Source organism: Embiotoca jacksoni, unplaced genomic scaffold (assembly GCF_022577435.1).
Source record: "Embiotoca jacksoni isolate LCO1_2020_lvr unplaced genomic scaffold, fEmbJac1.0.p SCAF_29, whole genome shotgun sequence".
Lineage (NCBI taxonomy): Eukaryota > Metazoa > Chordata > Actinopteri > Embiotocidae > Embiotoca > Embiotoca jacksoni.
Genome location: NW_027185380.1, coordinates 1,842,501 through 1,867,388, shown reverse-complemented (window position 1 = coordinate 1,867,388; position 24,888 = coordinate 1,842,501). Strand labels below are relative to the sequence as shown.

Below are 24,888 nucleotides of genomic sequence, written 5' to 3'. Positions count from 1 at the left end.
AAACGTGTCAGTCACAAAAGAGTTGACACACGGTTTAACCTAAAAGGATACATTCACCTGCATTTCCCGATTAACTCAGAGAGACGTCATTTCCATTAAAACAAGGTGTGTTCATTTGAATAAAAACAATAAAAATGCCCAACTCACAATGCTACTCTTCTGCCCGAGTTAAAAACAGTTCATGTGCTTTTCAAAAACTTTCACAAAATGGAAGAAAACTCAACAGGATCACGATACAGTGGAAATATCTCAAATGGATGGGAAAGTTTGGATAATTCATGATGAAATACGGCCAGTCAGTGTGTCATATACAGTACGTCCACTTTGATTTATTTCTCCATATTTTGTACTTTGATAGATGCCCAACAAAATAACATCAGAATCTAAAAAAAAACAACAACACCACCCTAATGAGTGAAATTTGCATGTTTGTTGTTTCAAAAGTCAATGATTTATGGTAAAATTCATTATTAAAACTTAATTTGGCAGAGATACACAAACTCTTGGTTATGGCAAGACAATCAGCAGCCACTAATAACTGCATTACTTGTGGTATTTTTTTCCCAAAATCAAGACCATATTTTGCCACAAATCCCATTTTGTTTTGTTTTGTTTTAACTGGAGACACTGTGGTCACCATCTGCCATTGTGACAAACAAAACTATTTAATTAATTTAAAATAGTGCGATCCAGCTTTGTGCCCTGTGCTATCAAAGCAAATGTTGAACAGAGGCTGGTAAAGGTTTATGTTTGGTCTCTGTTCGACTGGATTGTTTGCTACATGGAGAAAAACAAATAAATAAAACCAATTATAAGACAGAATAGAATTTTTTTTTTTTCTTTATTCTATTGGTTTTGTGCTCAGTACCTTCACCAGGACGTTGAGGGTGCCGGGGCTGGAGCCGTCAGGGCTGGTGAGCAGATAGTTGAAGTCGATGCAGTGAGTGTCGTTCTCCTTCATGACCGGCAGCTGAAACCTGGCCTTCTCCCCGACATCATACTGAGAGACGTCAACATACATGTAGGAACCTGGACGCAAAGGGCAAAGGAAGGTACCCACATGTAGTTACAATAAAACAAGGCGGATCAGGCTCAAAGCATTTGTGAATGTGACCTGAATCGAGACCCATGAATCAGCTCATTTTTTGGTTGCAGCTGTTTGTGCTTGTACACCACATACCTACTGAAATCCACTGCTTGCACAGACTATCACTGGAGTCCTCTGAGGAGGTAGTTAGTGTGTAGACAGACTGAGAATTATGACTCTGCTTGCCAGAGAGTGGGCTGTATGCCCACAGCTTGCGTTACATGTACCTACATGTTTCTGTGGAGCTTAAGAGTGAATAAAGGTCGAAAGTCATTTATCATTTTGGAGAGTTTCTAAAGCCGACAAGAGATTTTTTTTTGTTTTTTTTTGTTGTTGTTCTCCATTTCATTGCGTTTCTCTTTTTCCTGATAGTACTACACTACAGTGTTTACCTGCTCCTCATCATAATGTGCTTAAGTTCCACACAAAAACGTTGAACCTATGAGTTTAATCAATAACCAGCTGGTTTCTGACATCTAAGGTGTAAAATAATGGAAGCCCATTTCTCTGCCCTCTGCTTTACCTGCTTGTCTTCTTTGGCCTTCCCTCACTGATATTGACTCTTTCAAGTGTTGGGTTCCTTGTCATGAGAACAAACACCCCCCCCCCTCCCCCCAGAACCAGCCTTTATTCTCGGTCTTTATGTCTGCACATTTTAACTCCTTTCTGTTTTTCTCTGTCTTCTCATGCCTTTTGGGCTCACAATACAGGGATCCCCCTCTCCCCCCACACACATAAAACAAATCCCTGCTCCAATGACGGTGTCATTTGTTTCTCCTTTGAGATTGTGGGACTCTTTCTCAGCGAGCCAATACAAAAAAAAATAAACACAGAAGAGAAGAGAAGAGAAGAGAAGAGAAGAGAAGAGAAGAGAAGAGAAGAGAAGAGAAGAGAAGAGAAGAGAAGAGAAGAGAAGAGAAGAGAAGAGAAGAGAAGAGAAGAGAAGAGAAGAGGTGGCCTGTTTGTGGGTAAAATCATACAGTATTGTTATATTGATGTCAGTTGCTGCAGTTTACACAGGAAACGTAGTTGCACTAGTAAAACAGTTCACACAATTTGCAATATATCATGACCTGCAGCCAGCCAGTAGAGTTACGAAATTAGTTGCATTTTTCATAGCCATCCTCTGGGTTATGCTTTTATGGTTTTACTTCTTTTCTTTGCAAAAACAATCTTTTTTTTTTCCGCTTGATTTAAATACATACTAGTTTCTTTTTTATTTTGCCAGCATGGTATCATTTGAGAAATATTTCATTCTCTACCAGATGCAAGAGACCAGAATAAATGTACTTCAGCTACTTTGTTAGCTTTCTGAAACTATTGAGTACTACACCATGTAGCTGCAGTGGCTGACTGGGGGAAATGGAGCCTGAAACGATGCATAATCTGGGTGTACTGACAGAGCAGTCAGTCTGCAGATCCAGATGTTCTAGCAATCAGCTCAGACCTCAACCAGATGTTGCTGCACTGATATATGATGAAATATGATCCTTTCTTGCTTCATATTTAATCTCACTATCTCACATTAGCTCATCACAAATTGAGAAAAACAAGCCAGAGATATTGTTTAATTCTTTTTGAAAGGTATTCTATTTGCAATGAAACAGTTTTGGAGCTAGAACAACACCTTCATTTATTGATTAGTCAATCTTTTGTTTTGATGAGTAATTTATGAACCAAACGTGCTGAACATACACTGAATATTTGCTGCCTTTCTCTGTTTTATGTAATCATAAGTGGGATACTGTGATCAATGTGTTTTTTATATTTTCTGACATTTTATAATTTTTTTGAAATAATATTTCGTAGAGTATTTAGCACTCACAATAACTGTACTGTTGAAATAGAATAGATTGGAATAGATGAAAACATTTCAATAAAGTTTAATTGAATTGAATACAAAGCAACACAAAATCTATATAAAATGCCTAAACAGTATCAATACCTGGTTAATTCTATTTGCATATTATACTGTACACAATATGTACTATACAATAGGCTGTAGGACAATGGTGATCATCAGTTATTGTTTAGCTAATCTACCGAGAGAAAACACGTTTCTCGGCAGAATAGAGCAGCACATAACAGGCTTTCAACTGGTGCACGAGCACACACACACACACACACACACACACACACACACACACACACACACACACACACACACACACACACACACACACACAGACACCAGCCTTTCAGTACCCCAGTTATTGGTTTGGCTTTTCTTTTCTCTTGATCTCTCCTCTCTTTCTCTGTCATTACCACCTCATGACTTGTTTTGCAACACACACTTCCACCTCTGCCATGGAGGTATCAGAATAATCTCACTTCCTGGTTCCGAAAGTCACTAAGAGACCCACACTGCACTACATCCAAGCTGGACGACAGCCAGTTAGACTTGGAAACAAAACAAGGCCAGCACCACTTTCTCTCTCTCTCTAACACTGTAATCTAAATCCGCACAAAATCAACACACGACGGCCGTCAATCCTATTTTGTCTGGCACTGGTACTGAGATGGTGACATGAGAAAAGTGCCTTTAAGATGGCTGCCAAGATGATGTGCCAGCTAAAAATACTCCTATCAGTCAGAGACCCAGATATGTCACAACACACACAACATTGCAAACTATAACCTTTAGCAATGGTGTGTGCGACAAAAATATATAACAGCCAACTGATTTAGTTGAAGTAGCTGCATGATATTAAGCAATAATAAAATGTACAACTTTTTACAGCATTGCATACGGGTAGTGAAATCATTTCCAATGATACGTTAGAAATCGTTTAAGTGCTTCAATATTAGTTTGCCTGGATGAAAAACATCTAATCTGGGACAAAAATGGCATTGGAAAATATGAGTAATAAAAGACTGACAGTGCATGAAACTGATACAATACACATGCTAAGCAAGCAGGCCTTGCGATGCCAAGAACATCTGACACCTGAAGTCTGCCAGTTTCTAAAATGGCTGATGTCTTTGAACTGCCAAAGTCTAAAATGGCCGCTAATAGAAGGATGACACAATATAACGATGGGGCTAAAAATACCGCTGTGACAGCCTTAAGACCCAGATATGTCACATAGCGACAACAGCAGCGTGGTAGACAGAGGACAGTATTCTTCGGAAAAACAATAATAGCTTGCTGGTGGAATAACAGCAGCTGATAGGGTAGTTTCATCTTTAACATTTTTAAGGTGCCAATCAAAACGTGGGATGCTAAATAACCTAGGAGGAACCACTCCACGATAAGAGCGTTTCAACAACGTTGTACTCTACGGACCGCGCTTCTCCGGCCTCCAGTCAAACACGGGTTTGATTTTTGACGTAATTTTTCTTTTTCTTTAAAGATGGACTGACATCGCTTGCAATGTCCCAAAGCCATGTTCAGTGTCCAAACCTCTCACATCCACCGACCAATCACTGCTCCACGTTTATAGTTAAAATCCAACAGTGATCAAGTATTTCTATTGTTGGAAAATTATTGAATACTTCTTTTAAAATTTGGTGTTTAGGACCTATCATTTTAATTTAGTTTCATGAACGGTATTGTGTCTTTACTGCATGGTTGCTCTTATTTTACTGTATTTACTGACTTTTTGTGCAATGCAATTTTGTATTTCATATTTTCCTCCATTTCATTTTTGTCTTAATTATCAAATTGAATTTCGGATTTGCCTAAAAAGCAAAAAAAAACCAAAAAAAAACCCCACTTTGACCAAGAATGATATCTTTAACATCTTAATTATACTACAGGTTAAATATTGTTTCATATAAAACAAAAGAAAATGGCGTAAATTTCTAGATTTGAAAACAACGGCCACCAGATTTTTTTTTTGGGACTTATTTCTTAAAAGAGACTTTCTAATCAATTGATCGAAAATCGTGTCAATTTTAGTCTTAATCTGACTGTTTAAACAATCAATCGAACATTTTAACTTTGATTTGATGCAAACTGAAATCAAAAGGGGTGGATGTATTTAAAATATAACACAACGAATACCACTTTTATGAAGTTTAATGCTCAAGTTTTACAGAGACTGTGTCAGAGAGGCTGTAAAGATTGTGTTGCTGTTTCCATCATTATTCTATCTTTATTATTATTAAAATGTCCAGTGGGTAAGAGATGCACTCTGCTGCAGTTTAAATGCCCTTTTCTCCTGCCTTATTAGACGGTACACCGTGGAAAACCAGAGAAAAGAGAGAGACATGGAGAGAATGGCATGCCAAATAGGTTTAGAGTGTTACTGGCTGACAACATTATGAGTCAAGAGTATCTGCTTTAGTCCGCTGAGCCACAGAGCTCCAATCCATGAATGTTCAACTGGCACAATGCACATTGCCAGCGTAGCATCGAGACCCTGCCATGGTGAGTGGTGCCAACATCAACCCCCAAAGAGATTACATAGAGGAGTTTTATCTCTATTACAAAAACTGCCAAACCATCCCTCACATTCAATACTGCCTTAAGCACAAATGGCGATTAGCTACTGGGACAAATCAATGTGGGTTATTAGGGACAAAAGTATAATTGTTGGCTATGCAATGACTCTAAAACGATTCTGTGTAAAGGCTCTGGTAGATGACTCCTTTCCCTCAGCCATTACCTTTGACCGAATAACCCCCCTGAACTACTAATCACCAAAATAAAGTCACTCCCAAAGGTCTTTTAGAAGCCAAATACTCTTAACAGCTCCCCTTGAAACAATGGGAGAAGGTATGCCTTTGTTTTGAAGGGGGGGGGAGACAAAAAGGCTGCTCTAAATAATGCCATGCCCTCAGGGAGAACACACCAAGCCGGACAAGAGTACAAAACCACTGGTGGATATGATTGCTTGAGAAAACAAGTCTGATAAAAGACATTACCAGAGTGTCCCTGGGCAAGGCATTTAAGCTACCAACTCAAGCCCTCAGCCGTTTGCTGCTGCTCCTTCCGAACAGAAAACCTTGCCAAGTGCTGCATCTGTAATCCCCCCCCAGCAACCTCGTTTTCCATCCACTGCACCACTGTTCCACACCCTGCTGGCATTATTAACACATCAAATGTCAGTTCATGCTCCTGTACCTTTAGGCAAGGCTCTGAACACCCCCTTCAGCAACCAACATCTCCAAACCATTAACCTGCTCTGCCATCCCCGTGACCCCCCCCCGCCCCGCTGCTCATTCCAGAAGCTTCCACAGGCGTTAATGCAATGCTAATTCCAGGCATTACCTCTGCACTCTTGGGCAAGGTGTTTAACCTCTTCAAACTGCCAACTCTGCCCTCTTCGGCACAGTGACACCGCTTTGGCTCTGTACCACTGGGCACCGTACTATTGTGTCATTACCTGACTAAAGGTAAGACCACCTGCACCAGACAGAAATACACTTTAAAAACATGTGTGTGTGTGTGTGTGTGTGTGTGTGTGTGTGTGTGTGTTTGTTTGTGTGAAAATTGTAAAGAGCTGGTGTTGAAATGAACCTTTCTCTAAATGTCAGCGAGGCTGGGTTGTCATGATGATAAGCATCACGGATAAATAACAGCATTACATTGTCATGGTAACAAAGTCATAATCTTCTGCAACAGACGAAGAGGAGAGAAAAGACAGGAGGTGAGAGGAGACAAGTGGAAAGACAAGACAAGAGAAGAGGAGAGAAAGGAAAGGAAAGGAAAGGAAAGGAAAGGAAAGGAAAGGAAAGGAAAGGAAAGGAAAGGAAAGGAAAGGAAAGGAAAGGAAAGGAAAGATTGTTGGTGAGAGGAAACAAGTGGAAAGGCAAGACAAGAGACGACAAACGCAAACATATTTGTGGTTATTAAATTTGATCATATTTTCTTCCCTGTGGTTAACCTCATTGTCCCTACAACCATTCAACAGTCTTACTTGGTGGTTTTGATTTTGTAAATCAAGTTACTATTTCAACATTGCATAGCTGGTTACTGTTATAACATTTTGCTTTTAACATTGTAAAGTAGGCAACCTTCCCTGTTCCCTGCTGTTGATTAATGACCTCATATTCTGTTAATTAGACCCTTAGCCCTGAGGCAGAAAGATTTAATTTCCCCTTCATCATCATCATGAAGGAAAAAAAAAACCAACTGATTAAAGAGGAGAGGAGAGGAGAGGAGAGGAGAGGAGAGGAGAGGAGAGGAGAGGAGAGGAGAGGAGAGGAGAGGAGAGGAGAGGAGGAGAGAGGAGAGAGGGGAGGGGAGGCGTCATTGTCAGCAGGGGAAGAAGTACCCAGATCCTTTACAATAATACATAAATACTCCATTAAAGTAAAAGTCCTGCACTCAACTCCTAGTTCAGCAAAAGCACAAAAGTAGTATTATCAGCAAAATGTACGTAAAGTATCAAAATAAAAGTACAGGATCTGCAGAATATTGATGTATCTAAATGGAAGAAGCATTTTGCTGCAGCAGCTCAAATGGTTCCTAACCTATGGGTCGCGCTCTCTTCAAAGAGCCATAAAATACTTCTACAGCGTCCTGAAATGATTGATGGGAGAGGACAGAAAAAAAATACTAAGCTCCCCTGTAAACCTCTTAAACAGTAGTTTAAACTAAACCATCTAAACAAATTTGAGATGAAACAAGTCATGGAGACTTTTTTTTTTAAAGGGCCACAACAGAAAAAGCTGCAAACTTTTCTTTTAAATAGCGCAGTGTAGATTGCAAGAGAAACAAGTTGTTTTATGAGGATTTTGACCAGAAAAGTAACTAAGAATTAGCTTAGTTAGACTTATGAATACTGCATAATGAATGATGTACAAGAGAAGTAAAATACTGAAAACCTGCTGCTTAAAAAAAACAAACCACACAAGTACTTCTAATCGTATTTGTATAAATGCACCGAGCTACTTTCCCCACTTTAAGGAGTTAAAGGACGGGACTGAGAAGTCGAGCCTCACCTTGCGGCAGGTCCGGCGAGACGTATGGCACTTCCTGGGTGTTGATGTGCGTCCAGTCGAAGTCATCGTAAGGATCTTGTTGGTAATCACACTGAGAGAAGCCCTCATCGAACGTACAGCTTCCTGCAAAAAAAAAAAAAAAAGAAACACAATAGGATTGAGTTGATCTCAAAGGAAGAAAAATAGGGTTTGTTGAATTGATCGGGGAAGTGAAGCCATGTTTTTCCATATCATATCAACTTTCTTCTTCTCTTATCCGGGAGACCTTTTGATTCTTTCCTCTGTGCTGTTTTTTTTTTTTTTTTCTGTGTGTGTTTGTCTCAGCTCATTAACAAACCACCAGAAGTCTGAGCTCCAACATCCATCTCTCAAGGCTACTCGGGATCACCTCTGACTCGACCGACAGAGCCTTCAGCTGATCATCTGAGCCCATCACCGCAGCCTCGGGACGACCATGTGCGAGCCGGCTGCCTGTGGCTCCGCCTCAACAGGAAGTCGCTCTAATACAGAGAGACGTCACTTGTCCCTGACAGCTAGCCGAGCCGATCAACCTGCGATGATACGAGGCTCGCACTGGCAACATTGCTGATAGGAACGGCGTGCTGGCTACCGCCAGCTATCTGATTCATCGGCCCCGCGGTGATGCGCAGCTTGTGTTAATGAAATAGCTGGGGGAGACGCGGCTAAGAAAAGTCACAATAGCATCTGATTCAAGTCTGTGGTAGTTAGTGGTCACAGAGACGCGTCCTGCGTGCCCTTCATCGGGCAAGGTGCGGTTGGGAGGGACAATGTATAATGTTATGATCTTGACAGATGTGAAGATATGAGACATTATAATAGAACTAATGAAATGAAGATGTTCATTTCGGAGATAGGAATAACCATATTGATTGTCAAAATGAACCAAACGTTAACCAAAATATTGTACTGTTTCGAAACAAATACTTTAAGGTTTATTTAACCTAATGTTGAAATTTCTATCTGTGATTTAGGAAACATCTTATAAAGATGCACAGTACCAGTTATCAGATTTAAATCACCTTTAAGAGTTCTATTCCTATTTTCGACCTCGTTAAAACATACTGAAGACGTTCAAATATATATCAACACATATGGAATTAGAAGGGTAAACGAAGAAGCTTTGATTATTACATTACATAATTGAAAATAACGTTGTTTGCTATGACAAAGTTCAGAAAATGAACATTAAAACTGAACAATTCAAATTTGAAATCGTGTTGTTGTTTTTTTTTGAGAATGTTTTGTATTACGTGTCTTCGTTTCTCTCGACTGAAAAGAGATGAAAGCGCGACAAACTTTTTAATGGCAAGACGCCCGGACGGCATGTTTACATCTAAAACTGCTCGGAAACCGCTGCGAAAGAAGGTCTGAGCGAGGAAGCCACCATCAAGCACTATCAGCAAGCGGCACTGCCAGCAACACAAATCTCCTCGCATTCAGTCGGGAGGCGCGGCTTTGCTACCTGTGTCCTCGAGCAAGCTGCGGCGGCTGTGACGGAGAGCAGAACGACAGGCCCTCAGATACCCCGCTGATCCCAGCTCCCGCTACAGAGGCGTACCAAGAGGTGACAGCCGCCACCGGAGGAGAAACAAGTTAACATCAAACTAAGCGACTGTCTTCGGCTGCCGGCTGTATGACTGGCTGTGACTCACAGCGTCAGAGAGGCACTGGATCGCATTCCTGTCGGCGTCGTTCTTTAAACCAGCCTCTCCTCGTGCAATTCACTTCAGTCCCATTCAATTCAATTAAGTCTTTGTCACAGCAAGTCACCTCCAGTCATAGTGGTGGGGGGGGGGGGGGAAGAAAAAAAAAAATGCTGGGACATGTTGAGGGCACGAAGGGCAGCACCACAAGACACGTTTCATTCTGTTATATACCGAACCGACTCTGTTCAACAACAAACTTACAAACTATTTCATACTATGAACTTAGACACACTGACTTTGTATTCTAATGTTCAAACGCTGCTGCTGTGTCAGTGTGTGTGTGTGTGTGTGTGAGTAAAACACCAGGACTTCCTGTCTCCCACAGTGTGTGTGTCAGTTTACATCTTGCTGTCAGGTAGCTTTTCTCTGCATGGGTTAAAGGAGCAGTAAAGTGTGTAACGCTTGCATGTGTATGGGAGCGTGCTGCATCTGCCAACCGGTATGAAGTCATAGATAAAATATCATTAGACAAACTACTACGCTGTTAAATGTCTCACGCCACAGTACGTCTCACATTATGGTGGAATATAACATCATGAAGAGTTTGCATTGATAGAAAAAAAAAACTATTTTGGAAGTATGCCTGTGTGAGTTTTTAGATGTGAAACAATTCATCAAATATCAGCAGTTAGAGTAATTATGTTTACTGTCACTAACTGCAATCCTTTTTAAAATCAGTAAGTCTGGAGCAGAGATGGACCGCCCTTTAGAGAAATGATTCAAACTTAAGAGACCCAGAATTTTCTGCAGCTTCATCATGCCTTTATTGTTCTACACTGTCTTTTCACAGTAATTATTTTAGCCCTGATCACGGCGGGTCAGGTGTGACAGTGATTATGGTATGCACGCTTTTTTTGATTGGACTTGTTTCGACTGTTACCCGCTCGGCGCTGCTGCCGGTACCTGGAAACTCAAAACGACTCAACGCAATACTGACGAATTTCTTGAAAATCTGCGAAATGCCTTTGTTATTTGTTTTCAAGAAGTGAAACGCACAGTCGCAGGCCTTGTTTTGACATTGCAGATGCACTTAGCCTTGGTTTACCTGCTGCGGCGTTTGTTTGGCCTTCTCTCAGCTCAGTGAAGTCACGGAAAAGGTACAGTGGCTCTATTTAGTTTCAAAGCTTATGTCCGGCGTATACAGAGGAAAGCAAAAGTGGATTTAAACACACCGCGCTTAAAATATTTGCTGTGTGCTTTTAACTGTGTACACATACACACACAGACTTCTACTCAGCTCTGATATAGTGCCGCGGTACAAGCGGTATTTTTGCTTTGGCTTAGCGCTGAAGAAAAACGTGTCCTTGTTTTAAATTCCTTTACTGGCTGGTTCAAAAGAAAAAAAAAAAAAGAAATCTTCTCTTCATATTCACACACCTCTGATAGGCATTCAACTTAGAGCTGCAAAAACGTACCAAAACAAAGTCACTGTGTATGTGTGTGTGTCCTGAAAAAAAAAAGGGGGTCTGCGAACAGTAAACATGTGTGAAAATGTCTGCACACGCTCAAACCTCACGCGAGCTCGCCCACGTTCTCAGTTAACACTTCTCTCTTTCCCGAATGTCCTGCCAACTTTAACCGACACACACACATCAGCAGACTCGTGCATCTGACAGCAAGTCCTTGTTGCCAATAATGAGATGAGCAGCCCTTGAACTATTCTTTAGCCTCTGCTGAGAAAGTAAAGACTCTGACAAGCCATGTCTCTTGGAGTTAAGAAAATCTCTTTTTCATGTTTTAACTTAAGACGTCAGTGCTTGTTGAGATCAGACGTGATTTTGCGTTTGGTCTGCTCTGCTGGCGGTAAATACTGAAAGTAAACATGCAACAGTTGATTTTAGAGTTGTTGCAGGCAGCATATTATTGCCTTTTAAATTAACGAGGTAACTTAATTGTTAGCAAGCAATTGCCTTTTTAAAAAAAAAAAAAAAATCCTGCAGATAGTTAGCAACATCATCATTCACTAATGAATGTAAATCTAAATTTCAGCTTTGATTTGACTTACACAGCCCCCCCATCCCCCTCCCTTTGGAAATATCAGGCTTCTTCGCTGCTACATGCTCCGCTATGTTTACCAGCTTGCGCTTAACTTTGCCGTTCCATTTGGTTAGCGTGCGATGCGCTTTCAGAGCTGTTTTTTTTTTCACTGGAAACAGTTGCGTCTTGTGGCCGGAAACGAAGCTATGAGCTCAACGGGAGTGAAGCCGCAGGCCGGAAAACTTACACGAGCTGAAGAGATGCTGAAGCTGAGGGGAACTGCAAGACAATCGCCCCCATCACGCACACACTCTTTACATACATATTTTCTATAGCCTTTTAAAACATGTTCCAGAAAAAAAAACAGTGTGTCTTTTTGTGTTACTACGATATTCTTGCGCGTGTTAACTGAATAATATGGTTTAACTAATCCCTACAATAATTTCCTAAGTACATGTATATGCATGAGCGTGTGTCCAGATGGGTCATTATTGCTACCCTACCCTCCGCTCACAAGGACACGGCGAGTGAGAGAGAAACCGACTGCATGCTAATCACTTTCTAATCAGCTTCTGTGATTGGCTGCCTCGCTAATGAAATAATGGCGACTCATTTGCATAATAAAATAATTAGAAGGACTTGATAAAGGCTCAAGGGCAGAGAGAGGAAACTACACTCTCTCTCGCGCGCACACACACGCACACACACACACACACACACACACACACACACACACACAGTGACACAGGACAGCCACAGTCTTCTCTGAAAGATTGTTGAATGGCATCAGACACAACATCTGCCACCGTCACTCAGAATCATTTTGCGGTGATTTGCAGTGACCTCCACCTCCGGGAGGTGAATCAAACAAAACTGCTTTAACCAAAACTGTTCAAAAACATTGGGTGCAGACGTCCTCCGGGGGTCCCCAGCAGCGAAGAGGACGAAATCTCAATTATTAGCATAGATCAAGATTATTAGCCGGCAACGGCAAGAACGTGTAACAATAGCCAGTGTGATTCGTTTTTTCGCTCCCTCAAATGTGATCTAACCAATCTGCAGAATAGGCAGTATAAAATCAGATTCAACATCTAAAGTCTGGTCCGATAGAAGTCACTGGGGAAAGTTGAAATCACAATCTTCTTTAGACATGTAAGGGAAATCTATGTCAAAAAGAGAGGAGTTATTATCAAATTTAAGAATGCTACGTTAACGCGTGTGCCCTTGTGCAAACCATTCATCCTCGTCTGTCTCAGACTGAGCAAATTGCTCAAGACGGCAACATTAGAAAATTACAACAGTGTAGCGTGGCCTTGAGTTTCTACAATACAGTCCATTAAAATATTTAACTGGAACTTGCCTCAGCTGTTATAAATTGCTCTTATAAAAGGAATATGAGACTCTCTACATGCTCTGACATTGTCCTGTGTGTAAATATCTAGGAGTCTTCAATGGCTCTACACTGCCATTAGTCTTACAGAGGGTCTTTATTTAACTTGAGAAAAATAGTACATTTACTACGAAGTCGTTCCAGGAAGGACTGACTTTGCCTTTCGCATAAATGGCTGACTATGGCTCTAATAATAGGAACATATTGTAAAACTGAGGCTCTGAAGATCAGAGGAATATAACAACAGTAATGACAAGCAAACTAAATTAGCAGCTCTTCTAAAAGGTACTTTTTGTAGCAAATCCAAAGATGCTGATTTTAAGCTCAGTATCCAAGATATGAAAATACCAAGTGTGAGAAATAAAAGACATCGAAGGTCACTGACTCAAGATCCCGTCAGCATAACTTTTATGACTTGAGAGTATTCAAGATTTTTGTTTCCCCCCCCAGGGGACTTTTTTTTTTCCCCCCTACCTGTCCACATGCGATATATCTGAGCAGATCTGTGGACTGCAACATGACTACGGGTCGGTCGGGAACATCTTCGCGTTTCGACCCTGAGCACAAGCTGAGGCGAAACGGCATAAATCGGCTCAGGAATCTAAAGATCCCCGGAGAATAAGCGCCATCTCAACTCCCTTGAAGACAAACATTCTTCCTCTAATGTACGTACAGTAAAAAGGCTCGCTTCTTTGCTGTCTCGATTTCTTTTTCTAACCTTTTTGTCTGTCTAGTATTTATCCGCAGAGCTCTGTTTCAGCACGCAGGCAGAGATATTATCACCGGAGAGCAGATAAGACAACATGAGTGAAAGGACAGCGAAGCAGAATGAAAAGGAGGGAAAGAAAGGAGAGACCGGCAGAAAAGGAGGAAAGAAAAGAAAAGAAAAGAAAAGAAAAGAAAAGAAAAGAAAAAAACAGGGAAATTTGTTTCTAGGACGTCACATTAAGTCTGTTGATTAGCTGTATGACACAGAACATTTTCATGATATTTTTCCATTTGTTTCAGTGGGCTTTCATCTTTTTCTATCCCTGTAACTTTGTCATTTTCTGAATTTAATAATAAAGTTTGAGAAGAGAAAAGAAGAGAAGAGAAGAAAAGAGAAGAGAAGAGAAAATGTCCATTTTGCAAAGGGAATATTATTTTTCAAGGACAATAATTACATTTACATCATTAAAATCCAATTCAAACCACCAGTAATCCTGTTTCCATCGTAATCTTTGCAATTTGGCCATGTCCACTTAATAATTATGCCAGCTGACCTGGATTTCTAATCGTATGTGGCTTTGTGGCACATTTCATACCAGTGAGTCACTACAGTGTTGAGAGTTTTTGGCTCAAACGCAGAAGAAAGAGGAGGAGGAGGAAACGGGGGTGTAATAGAAGAGTGGCAGCATACTACACGAACACTGGTTACCTCCACTATGCTGCTGTGTTATACACGGTGCCTTATACACTTTCTCCTGACATTACTCTGCGCTGTGGTACGTTATAGGCTCTGTAGCCCCGCTGCTGCGTTTGTTGTTTTTAATCTGTGCGCGTGCATCACTGAGCAGCTCCGACGCCGACCACCTCAAGGACGCTAATAAAGTTGTACCTTATCATTTACTTTCTCTGTGCCGTCTCGACTTTTTTGTTCTCCCTCTCTGCCTCTTGTTCTCTCTCTCTCTCCCGCTCTGAGAATAGGTGAAATTAGCCTGAAATGATACAAGGTGACATCAGAGAGGCCGACACACGCGCACACACACACACACACACACACACACACACACACACAAACTCTCACTCGTCACGCTTCAGTGAACCTTGCAGCGCAGCGCAACGCCATCAAAGCCAAGACCCATATACACACACCTCGCCTGTTAAACATACACAGTGGCATGCGCAGTCACACGCACCCAAACACACACACACACACACACACACACACACACACACACAAACTTCCACAGTAACACGCGGACACGTGCGCACTGTCGCACACAGACTGACACTCATGCATACACACACTCAGAGCAGTAGTTTAATTGGAAGTGCTGAAGGCTGAAGAATTTCTCCTTCATCTCACAATGCTGTAATTGAATCTGAGACGTACGTGTGTGTGTGTGTGTGTGTGTGTGTGTCTGTGTGCGTCCAGCTGATTCAGGAGTTTCCATTGACAGTAACAGTAAAACAGAAATGTGTGTTTTTCCTTCAGCGCGGAGCCGTTCTGTCCCTCCATCCCTGACTATCGTCTCTCCCCTTCACCCCGCGTCTCTCTTGGGGTTAATGCGGCTTTTCAATTCAAATTCAAAACCCAAGCACTTTTCAAGAGCCACATTATTTCCCACACACTTGACGATGTGGTCGCACGGGCTCTTTGGTGAAAGGAGGCCATGACCTCCACCGCCGCGTGTTGCCATTTCGTTGACCATCATGTCTGGATGGAATATGGATTTGACGATTTACTGTTACCTTCCGAGTCCAAGGTGAAGTTTGAGTTGTCGTTCTTTATATAAAAAAAACAAAAAACGCTGTTGTCCAAAAAAAAAATAGCACACTTACAGTATTTCCGCAGGTTTTCTTGGTTAAATTGTGATTACATCGACTTTTGCAGGTGGAATGAGGCTCTCGTTGCAATGTTGTAGTATGCCCGAAAACACTTCTCTGCTTGGGCAACTGCAAACAAAAAGCACCATCAGCACACAATGAGGCGTGAATGACTTACTAATGACCTGCCATCACAGCATCAACCGGGTCGCACAACACAATGGGAAGAAGAACAAAGCGGCGAGGAGCTCTCTTTTTGTTATTGTTTTAGATACAGGTAAGGAAACTACTTGGTTCGGCGTGGCAACCTTACCATTAAAAAGGTTGTGTCTGAAAATGGAGCGTCGTTTGTCCCCGTTCCGGTGATGTTGCGTCACATAGTACAGGAAAGGTTGTAATATTGCATGTGGGCGAGCAGCCACTCTAACCTGAAAGTGTGTACACGCTTGTGTGTGTAGCTCGGGGTGCACCGCATGACTTGACTTCGTTGTCGGCTAATCTATTCGTTTATGAAAGTACAATTCGCGAGCAATTGTTCAGGGTTTATTTTAAAGCAGCGGTGCCCAACAAAATATTAGTTCCACCTTCCGGGAATATTTGCCGGCATTCTTCTTTGACGATACGTTTTCGGACAATCGAGCATTTTTCTCTCTTTTTGGACACTTCACAGACTTAATGATCAAGTGATTAATCAAAGAACTGATCATTAGTCGCAGCCCTGCAGCACACCGGGCACGGGGAATCTGGAGCAAGTGAGTGTCTGCTTGGTAATAGATTAATCATGAAATCATTTCAACGCCAGCACTAGTAGAATTTCATTAGGGATTAAGAGCCTTATTATTTTTCAATGAACAGGTTCGTCGTTAAGTCTGTGAAATGCCGTGAAATAGTCGAAAAACCACAATTTCCCTGAATCCGGAGGTTTTTTTTTAATTTGTTTGACGAACACTTCAAAGCTTGGGTTTACATTCCTCATGGCAGTAACGTAATTAAAGTACCTAGGTGACTTGTTGACAGTCAACAAGACACCTAAACCCCAAATACATCCCGCCTCTGTGGGAATATCTCTTCTTCCAGCTTCTTTCTTGACTTTTCTCTTCGTCTGATCTGTCTCTGTGTGTGTGTGTGTGTGTGTGTGTGTGTGTGTGTGTGTGTGTGTGTGTGTTCTAGGGATGTTAGCACTGTTCGCAGGGGGTCGAAACCTTCCGTAGACACTATCTTTATGATATTCACCTCTCTCTCGCTTTCTCTCTCTCCCTCTCACGCTCCGTGTCTATCTCTCCATCGTTAATCTCTATTACTATTCAAATGCTGACATTTAAAGCAACTTCACATGCTGACTGACTGACTGACTGGCTGGCTGGCCGGCTGACTGGCGGGCAGATAAGGCAGGAGAAGAGAGAGGACAGGAGAGGAGGCGGGGAATGATAGAGAGACGGAGAGGAGAGAGCTTGTCGTTCACACAGAAAATTGGGAAATCCTCCTCACCTCTCTTTTACCTCCCTCCCCCCTTCACGCCTCCCAGTCTGTGAATGATTTTTACCCAGGAGCCCCGAAGGGAGTCAGATTTCGCTCGTTCTCAGGAAAACTGAACCCCCCCCTCCGCCCCCCTTTTTTTTGTGTGTTTGTTCTCCAATTTACCTCACCCCACACCCAATGCTCTGTTTGCAGTCTGCCTGTCCACCCCTTTCTTTCCGTCTCTCTTCCGTCTGTGCGGGACACAAACAGAGTTTGGTACCAGAGGTGCCCATTTAACAATTCAATATGAAATATAGGGCTTTAGGGAACACTGACACACTTCATCTTTTTGTCAAACATGGCAAGTCAACTTTTCTTTCCTCTTCTGTAGCAGTAAAAAAATGAACTGAAACCCACAGAAAACTTTTATGGCTGGCAATTAAGTGCTAAGATGACTCTGGACATTGGTAGCTTGTAACGTCACCGAAAGACTGACCCATAAAACATCTCTACAATCAGATCCCATGTCAGCCGGTGTCATTGTGAATGAGTCAGGGGGGAGTAATTACAGAGCCTTTAGTCGGCAGCGAGCAAAGCCGGTATTTTTTTTTTTTCCCCTCTTTTCGTTGGAGTAAAATCCCTAAACAACAAGTCTCAACTGGCTGCTTCTCTCCACCCTTCACCGCACACTTGACCTCAAACATGCTGACTTGCTGATTCTCTGCAGACGCTCCGCCTGCATAAACTTGAACCATATTATGACTCAAAGTGGGAAAAATCCAGGAGGCAATTAATATTTTATTGCAGCTGCCCTCGCCAAGCATCTAAACAGGATGTGAGTGATCTTTAATTCATAACATGTAAGCAATAACATTTCTAGGTTTTACTATACGGCTTCCCGGTGACGACGAGGCTCGATGGACGTTTCCCATCGAGTTATTACAAGAGGAGCCCGGACTGAAAAGGGATCAATACTGGACAGAATGGGGTCAGAATGATTGCTGGCAGTCGGTGGGCTTCGTTTGGGTGGAGCGCGAGCGGCGCCGCACCTGTATGTACCCACATGCCACCAGAGCCAGCGGAGCTGCATTATACGGTGACACTAAACCATTCATCATGTTCCCCTGATAGCTAACTGATAAATTACCAGGAGAATACAATCAAATAATGCTTTATCCATTGTAGATGATTTGAATGGGCCAATCACGGGGCAGGCAGGAGGCAGTTTGTTTCTGAGCCAATCAGGGCACAGCTGTGGTTTTGGACTGGAAAGCAGGTCTGGTGTGGACGAGATAAGAGCAGAACAAACACACATTAAACACCAACCCCCACAGACATGCACACACACATGCACACACACTGAAACAAACACGCAAGGTAAGTGAGGCCAGATGGAGCGGGAACGAGGAGAATTGAGGGGGGAAACAAATGCAAGGGACGGGGAAGAAAGACTGATGAGGAAGGGAAGGGGAAGAAAAGTGGGAAAGTAAAGAAGACGATGAGGACACCCAGCTGTGAGTTCAGAAAGAAATCCCACCCGAGAGCTATAAGCAGGTTAAATCTGAAGCAGCTAGCTTAGCAAGTCAGCACAGAGGCTGGTGACACACTGAACTGCCCGGCTGACTTCTCCAATTGTCCAGCAGGCTGGTTCAAAAGGCTGGCTGACTGATTTACTGACTGACTGGCGGGTCGGATTTAGTCTATCCTGTGTTTGTGCAGCAGAAGCACTTCTGTTGTTCAGCCTGTCGGACAAAAAGCAGTTCTCCCCACCGACACACAAAGAACAACCTGAAACAGCACTAATACTGGAGAGACCGACAGACACGGAGAGAGAGAGAGAGAAAAGAGAAGAGACAAACAAATAAACACACATAAAAAAAAATAAAAAATTTTAAAAAAAGGCCTCTAAAACATCCAACTTCAAAGAGGAAAAAAAGCGCCTAAAATAACAATTGGAAAATGTTTCTGGGACTTCTGAAACCAATAAAAATCAAATATGAAAAAAAATATCTCAAATAGAAAGAAAAAAAAAATGTGTCAAAGAAGCTCTTTTATCTGCGGTTGTGACACAGTTCTGTCGAACAACAAAAGATACCTAACGATAGCATTTACCGTCCTGGAGGAAATTTACTTTTTCACTGCCAGCACAGAAAAAGAAGCACATTACCCAGCGGTGGAAACCATAGAGACCCAAACAAAGGCAATAACACACAAGTGGGAATAACATACAAGCAGGACAGACAACTACCAAAGCACCGAGCTCCGAGACCGTCTGCAGACCTAAACACGTATTACATATTTCTGTTAGCGTGTCAGGATGGCTGCGCTCAGGCTAAAAAAACAAAACAAAAAAACGGGGACGTGTGCAACGATAACAGGCACAAAAAAAAAAAAAAAGAACCACAGCTGTATGTTACAACTGCCAAAACCATGTGTATACATGTACAACAACATAAACCAATATTTACAGCGCTGTGGTCAGTGTGTTTACTTCCAGAGGGAGGTGTATATTAAAAGGGGAGTTCTGTTTAGTGCAAACTTGCGTGTTATTCCCGCCATCGTTTCTACCGGCGATGATGACACCGCTCTCATTGCTGACATCCGGGGGGGTGGGGGGACGGGGGACGGGGGACGGAGACAAGGCCCCGACAGGGGGGAGAAACACCAGACGGCAGACGATGAGAAATGTTGCAGTAATGCAGCTTTATTTATTTGTACAACAAAGATAAACTATAAAATGATCCAAACTGTCCCTTGCACACGTTTCAAAGTGGAAAGACTTTGCGACGGTTCAGATTTGACCAACTTGCGTACATTTTTCCTCAAATGTCAGGTGCGTTCAGTTTAACGTCACCTCTAAATAATGACTAAGATGTCGGCTTGCTTACAGTCTTTTGGCGCAACTGGTGGCTCGTGTTTTCCGGAGGGGACGAGCGCGCCGACCCGCACCGCTGCTCCCTGAATCCTAACAGCCAACCCAGAACCGTCTCCTGCCTCAGACAACGCCTTCAGTTGAACTTAAGACTTTCTGGTTCCCCTTTAAACTACCGCAGGTACTGCTGTTGCGCGACGGGTCATTACTGACATATCGTTCGGTGACATATGCTCACTTTAAATTTGAACTCAAAATAACTGCCTTGTATTGCTTGTCCCGTTTAATTTGTGGGATTCGTGTTTCTGTTTGTGTTCCCACATCTCATTAATTACGTCAGTGTGTATGCAACTCATTTAAGCTTTGATTCTTTCAAAGCTTAAATTTCACTGAGCTCAAGATCTCATTTGCAAGATTAAAATATATATATATATATATATATATATATATATATATATATATATTATTTATTTTTTTCTCACACACTAATTAAAACAATCACAAATAGCATTTAAAATATCAGGAGTGTCTCTAGCTTGAGTTTGTTTTGGGGTTCAGTCTGGTAAAAAGGTGCATACTGAAGTATATCAGTGTTACTCAGTCTGCATTATTATAACTGACAGACATGATGGACAGAACTACAGAAAGACCCCAGTTTCATGTTATGTTGTAGCCAAAACAGCTTCTCACCAAAGCGGAAGAGAAACAACAGGAATGTGAGCGCACTGCCGCTTTCTCCTCTCCCTCTTTCACAAAACACACAAACAGGCACACCAGCCTGGAGACTGGAGAGGCCGCATACTGCAGAGTGTGCATTAATTTGAGTGTGTATGTTGTCACCTTCAGTTGTGAAATGTGGTCAAACATCACTTACGGGCTGCAAAAGAAAAAAGAGAGACTGGAGACAGAAAGAGAGAGCGACAGTGACAGAGAGAGAGAGAGACCGGGGAGGAAAAAAAAAAAAGAAAGGGCAAAATATGTGCTACAGAGACCTCCACTCCTCCTCCAGGTTCACAGCGTGTGTGTGTGTGTGTGTGTGTGTGTGTGTGTGTGAGAGGGGTAAATGAGTTTTGGGAGTTGTCGTCTCTTTACGATAGCTGTAACTGGCCCGAGGACAGCTGTTATTACACTTCACAACAGGGAAATACTGTATGTGAGTGAGTGTGTGGGCGACAGACACCGAGTGTGTGTGTGTGTGTGTGTGTCTGTGAGAGAGAATAGTTTTTACAAAAGGGACATGAGGAAACATTATGGTCATGTACTTTGTACTCGTGTCCTTGTGAGAGTGCAATGATAAAAGGAAGTTAAATATGGGCCACATTTGGAGACTGTATTAACAAAATATATACATTCACCTTGATTCAATTATTCATCCAGGTCTAGTTATCTTACAAACCCTTATGTTCCTGTGAGTGTGTGTATGTGTGATTATGTGTGTCTCAGAGCCAAGGAGTGGCTCATGGGAGGGAGAGGCCAGTTACCTACATGGGAGTGGTCTTTTAATAGGTGTGTGTGTGTGTGTGTGTGTGTGTGTGTGTGTGTCCATAGTTAAATGACAAAGCTCTGAGCAGGAAATGAGTCCAACCGGTTCCTGACACACATTCAGGTTACAGATCATTGCCTCAGGGTTACACACACACACACACATACACACACACACACACGCGCGCGCATAGACACACACAAACTCATGTACACACTATTAGACACTAGACACCATTGTTAAATGTGTCCCTTCTCTTGTTTCTTTATCCCTCTGTCTACATTTATTGAGGTCGACAGACAAAGATATGGGCTGGTTTGAGGTTTTGGTGGTCAGAGAAATGACTGGAGGGTTGCGGGTTTGAATCCCTGCATACACACACACACACACACACAGCAACAGACAATAAGCTGAGTGAACACCGTGAACTCCGGGTCACTGAAAACTGTCAGCCCTTCTTCGGGAAAACTCAAGAGTCCTCGACTTTCAGAGAAGAGACTTGTCTTCAACACGAACACTTTAAAAAGCAAAGTCTTGTGCGATTCACAAATTTGAAGCTCAGGCCCGAAAACAAAGTAAGCATCATCATCACACCCACCAAAAACAACGTGAAGTTGTCTCCCTGAAATGTCAGCGCAAACTGTTTTGAGATGAACTAATCTTAAAACAGGCCTTGAGAAAAAGTAGAACTAGATATCGATCAGTGAAACAGAGTGCTGACAAGTTCAAATAGCTGCAAGCAGTGTTGACATTTAACGATTAATAAAAATGATTTCACTCGGAGATATTGAACAAAGTTCAGATGTTCAACAGTTTGAAATGGCCGACCCCCCGGTGGGACAGCGCTTGTCATGAGGTTACATTTCAGCGTCTTTACTCTCCTCCATTACTTATAACATATTTCCTTCTTGGTTTGTCAGTGTTGTTTTGCTGGCTGAACACTCTTAGATTCTTTAAAAACTGAGCTTTGTTGAGAGAAGAGAGAGAGACAAGGCACAATTTAATGCTCTTGCAAATAGTGCGATATTTTTCATTTGTGATTAATTTGCCAATTCATTTTATTTTTTTTGCTTTACTTTGCTTTTGTGGCGTTACTGTAAAATGTCAACAAATGGTGAAATGTTCAATTCAGTTTTCTAAAACCCAAGGGAACGTTTTGTTTTTCCCAATCAATACTCCCCAAAGTCAAAAGTATTGTTTTGAATCATTCAAACAATTAATTGACTGCCAAAAATAGTTGCAAAAACACTGTGGATCCACTTATACTTGCTGTTTTTTTTTTTTTTTTCCGTATCTGAATTGAGAGTCCAAGGACGTATGGTGTACGCTGTACAGACTGCTAAACCCCCCCGAGGCAAATGTGTAATTTGTGACATTGGGCTATGTGAGTGAAACTGACTTTACTTGACTACAACAGACTCAGACTCGGGGAAAAAAGGAGAGTCCTGCACAGTTAGTAGATATATTTGTATCCTGTCGGTGTCGTGCAGATATCACCGCCACTTTTACTCCAAATGACAGCGAACGCTGTCTCTTGTAAGCACAAAATGTTTCCTGACCTTGACAAGAAAGCCTAACCATAGATTTGGGGACAACAGTGCATGAATGAGGAAATGGTGATGCCAAATGTCAAATAGACTGTAAAATCAGTTTTTAAACTGGCAAAAAAAAAAAAAAAAAAAAAAAAAAAAAAAAATAATTGTGTCACACAAGGATTTTGCATGACCTTGACAACATTTATTGCACTGCAAATTCTTGACCATTTGCAGACAGTAAGAATGAATGTACAAGGGAATTGAAGAGTCGTGTTGATTTGCACAGAAAAGCTCTATTGGAAGAAAAGACACTGAATTTTTTTTTTGGAAATGTGAAGTTAAAGAAAACATTCCCTTAAGAATAATTGGCCGTGTAGCTGACCCTGAAATGTCCATTACATGAGGAGTGTGTGTGTGTGTGTGTGTGTGTGTGTGTGTGTGTGTGTGTGTGTGTGTGTGTGTGTGTGTGTAAACTTTGAGGGGACGTGGCCTATTGCTTCAGGGCGTCCCACCCTGTTTTATCAAGCATGGACCCTCTAAGACGGACCGAGTCGGGGGAGGAGACGTGGGCGAGGGCATCACTGAAGCATATACGCAGCCGTCCCATGACCCTCAGACTCGGACACGAGCAGCGCACAGGCCACGCCAAATGAACACTACAAGTTAGCGCACAATGTACTCCTCGTAGTAGCACTGATTACTTCCATAACATTTCATTTACGCCAAAAGACAAAAGACTGCTGTTGCTCAATGTGAGCCGCCCGCATTCCTGTCCTCCTCCGCCGCTGCTGAAATCAACAGAAGAATCGCAGCCCGCAAGGACGTTTTCTTCTGTAAATGCGAGCTTTAACTGAACATTTTTCCGCAGGGTTAGCGACAGTTTAATGTAAGATTGTAATACCTTATTGGCCCTTCTGGGTAAATTCATTTCAGAATGCACATATCTGAGAAGTTTAGAGGTCAGGAGCAAGTGCAGAACAGGATGCCTGAAGCTGATAATGAATTACTGTTTTACTTGGAAGACATTTCAGCAATACTACAGCTTACTGCAACACATCAAAGAGACTGCAAGTGAACAAAGCAATCGCTAAATATATCCATATGTTCCCAAGGTTAAAAATGTACTTTCAATTTGATATCTTTCCCTCTTTTCAGGCTAAAATTATTCATTTCTAGAAGCTTGTGTTGCAAAAATGGCAGCAATAGAACTCCTCAGAGATTCAGCAACATTTATTTTTTTTTGTTTGTTTAATCAATCAAAATATCTAATGCGTTGGTCTTTTTTTGTTTGTTTGTTTTTTTTACTTCAAATGCTTCATTGAATTAACAAATGAATTCATTAACAGCCCACCAATTAATCTAATTGGGTGCAATTAAATTTCTTAACTATTCTGTAATATGTTTTAGCTCAATGATGTCTTAAAAAAAAGTTGGCTTGTGATCAGTATATCTCCACTGAAGTCAACAGTGATATGTTGCTAATTAAGATGGGCAGCAGACTGCAATTAAAAGTCGCCGTGTTCTCAGAGGCGAATAGGTCGGATTTGATTGACATACAGAAATTTGATCAGCACAAACTGACACAAACCCCCAGTCTCATATGTTGAGTTTTACCTCTGATTTGCAGTGAGTTAACATCACCATGTTTTTATATGTGGTCTTGAGGCGCATGCTTTCAGTTCACCTGGAGTTGCTGGTGCCACGTCTTCACTGTTCAGGTAAAGTAACTGTGAAACGTTTCATTCTGACGGAAAGAAATCGTCACTTAAGCAGTGCCAGCTGACTTGACTCGAAGTTTTATTAGAGGTCCCTCAACATTATTATATCGCTAAGTCAGCACAAATAATTGAGAAAGCTTTATCCCAGTCGGAACAAAAATCTGTAGTTGCTTATGATCGTTCATGTGTGAGTGCTGCCCCACATCTTTTAAAAACTTTCC

At 41.9% G+C, this 24,888-nt stretch overlaps 1 protein-coding gene across 1 annotated transcript in view; it reads right to left on the bottom strand.

Annotated features, from left to right (window-relative positions):
• ptprk (protein tyrosine phosphatase receptor type K) overlaps positions 1-24,888 on the bottom strand; it is a 107,538-nt gene that overhangs the window by 55,808 nt on the left and 26,842 nt on the right. The window contains 2 exon segments of the mRNA XM_069161829.1: positions 869-1,029; positions 7,979-8,101. Of these exon segments, the coding sequence (XP_069017930.1) occupies positions 869-1,029; positions 7,979-8,101 (284 nt within the window).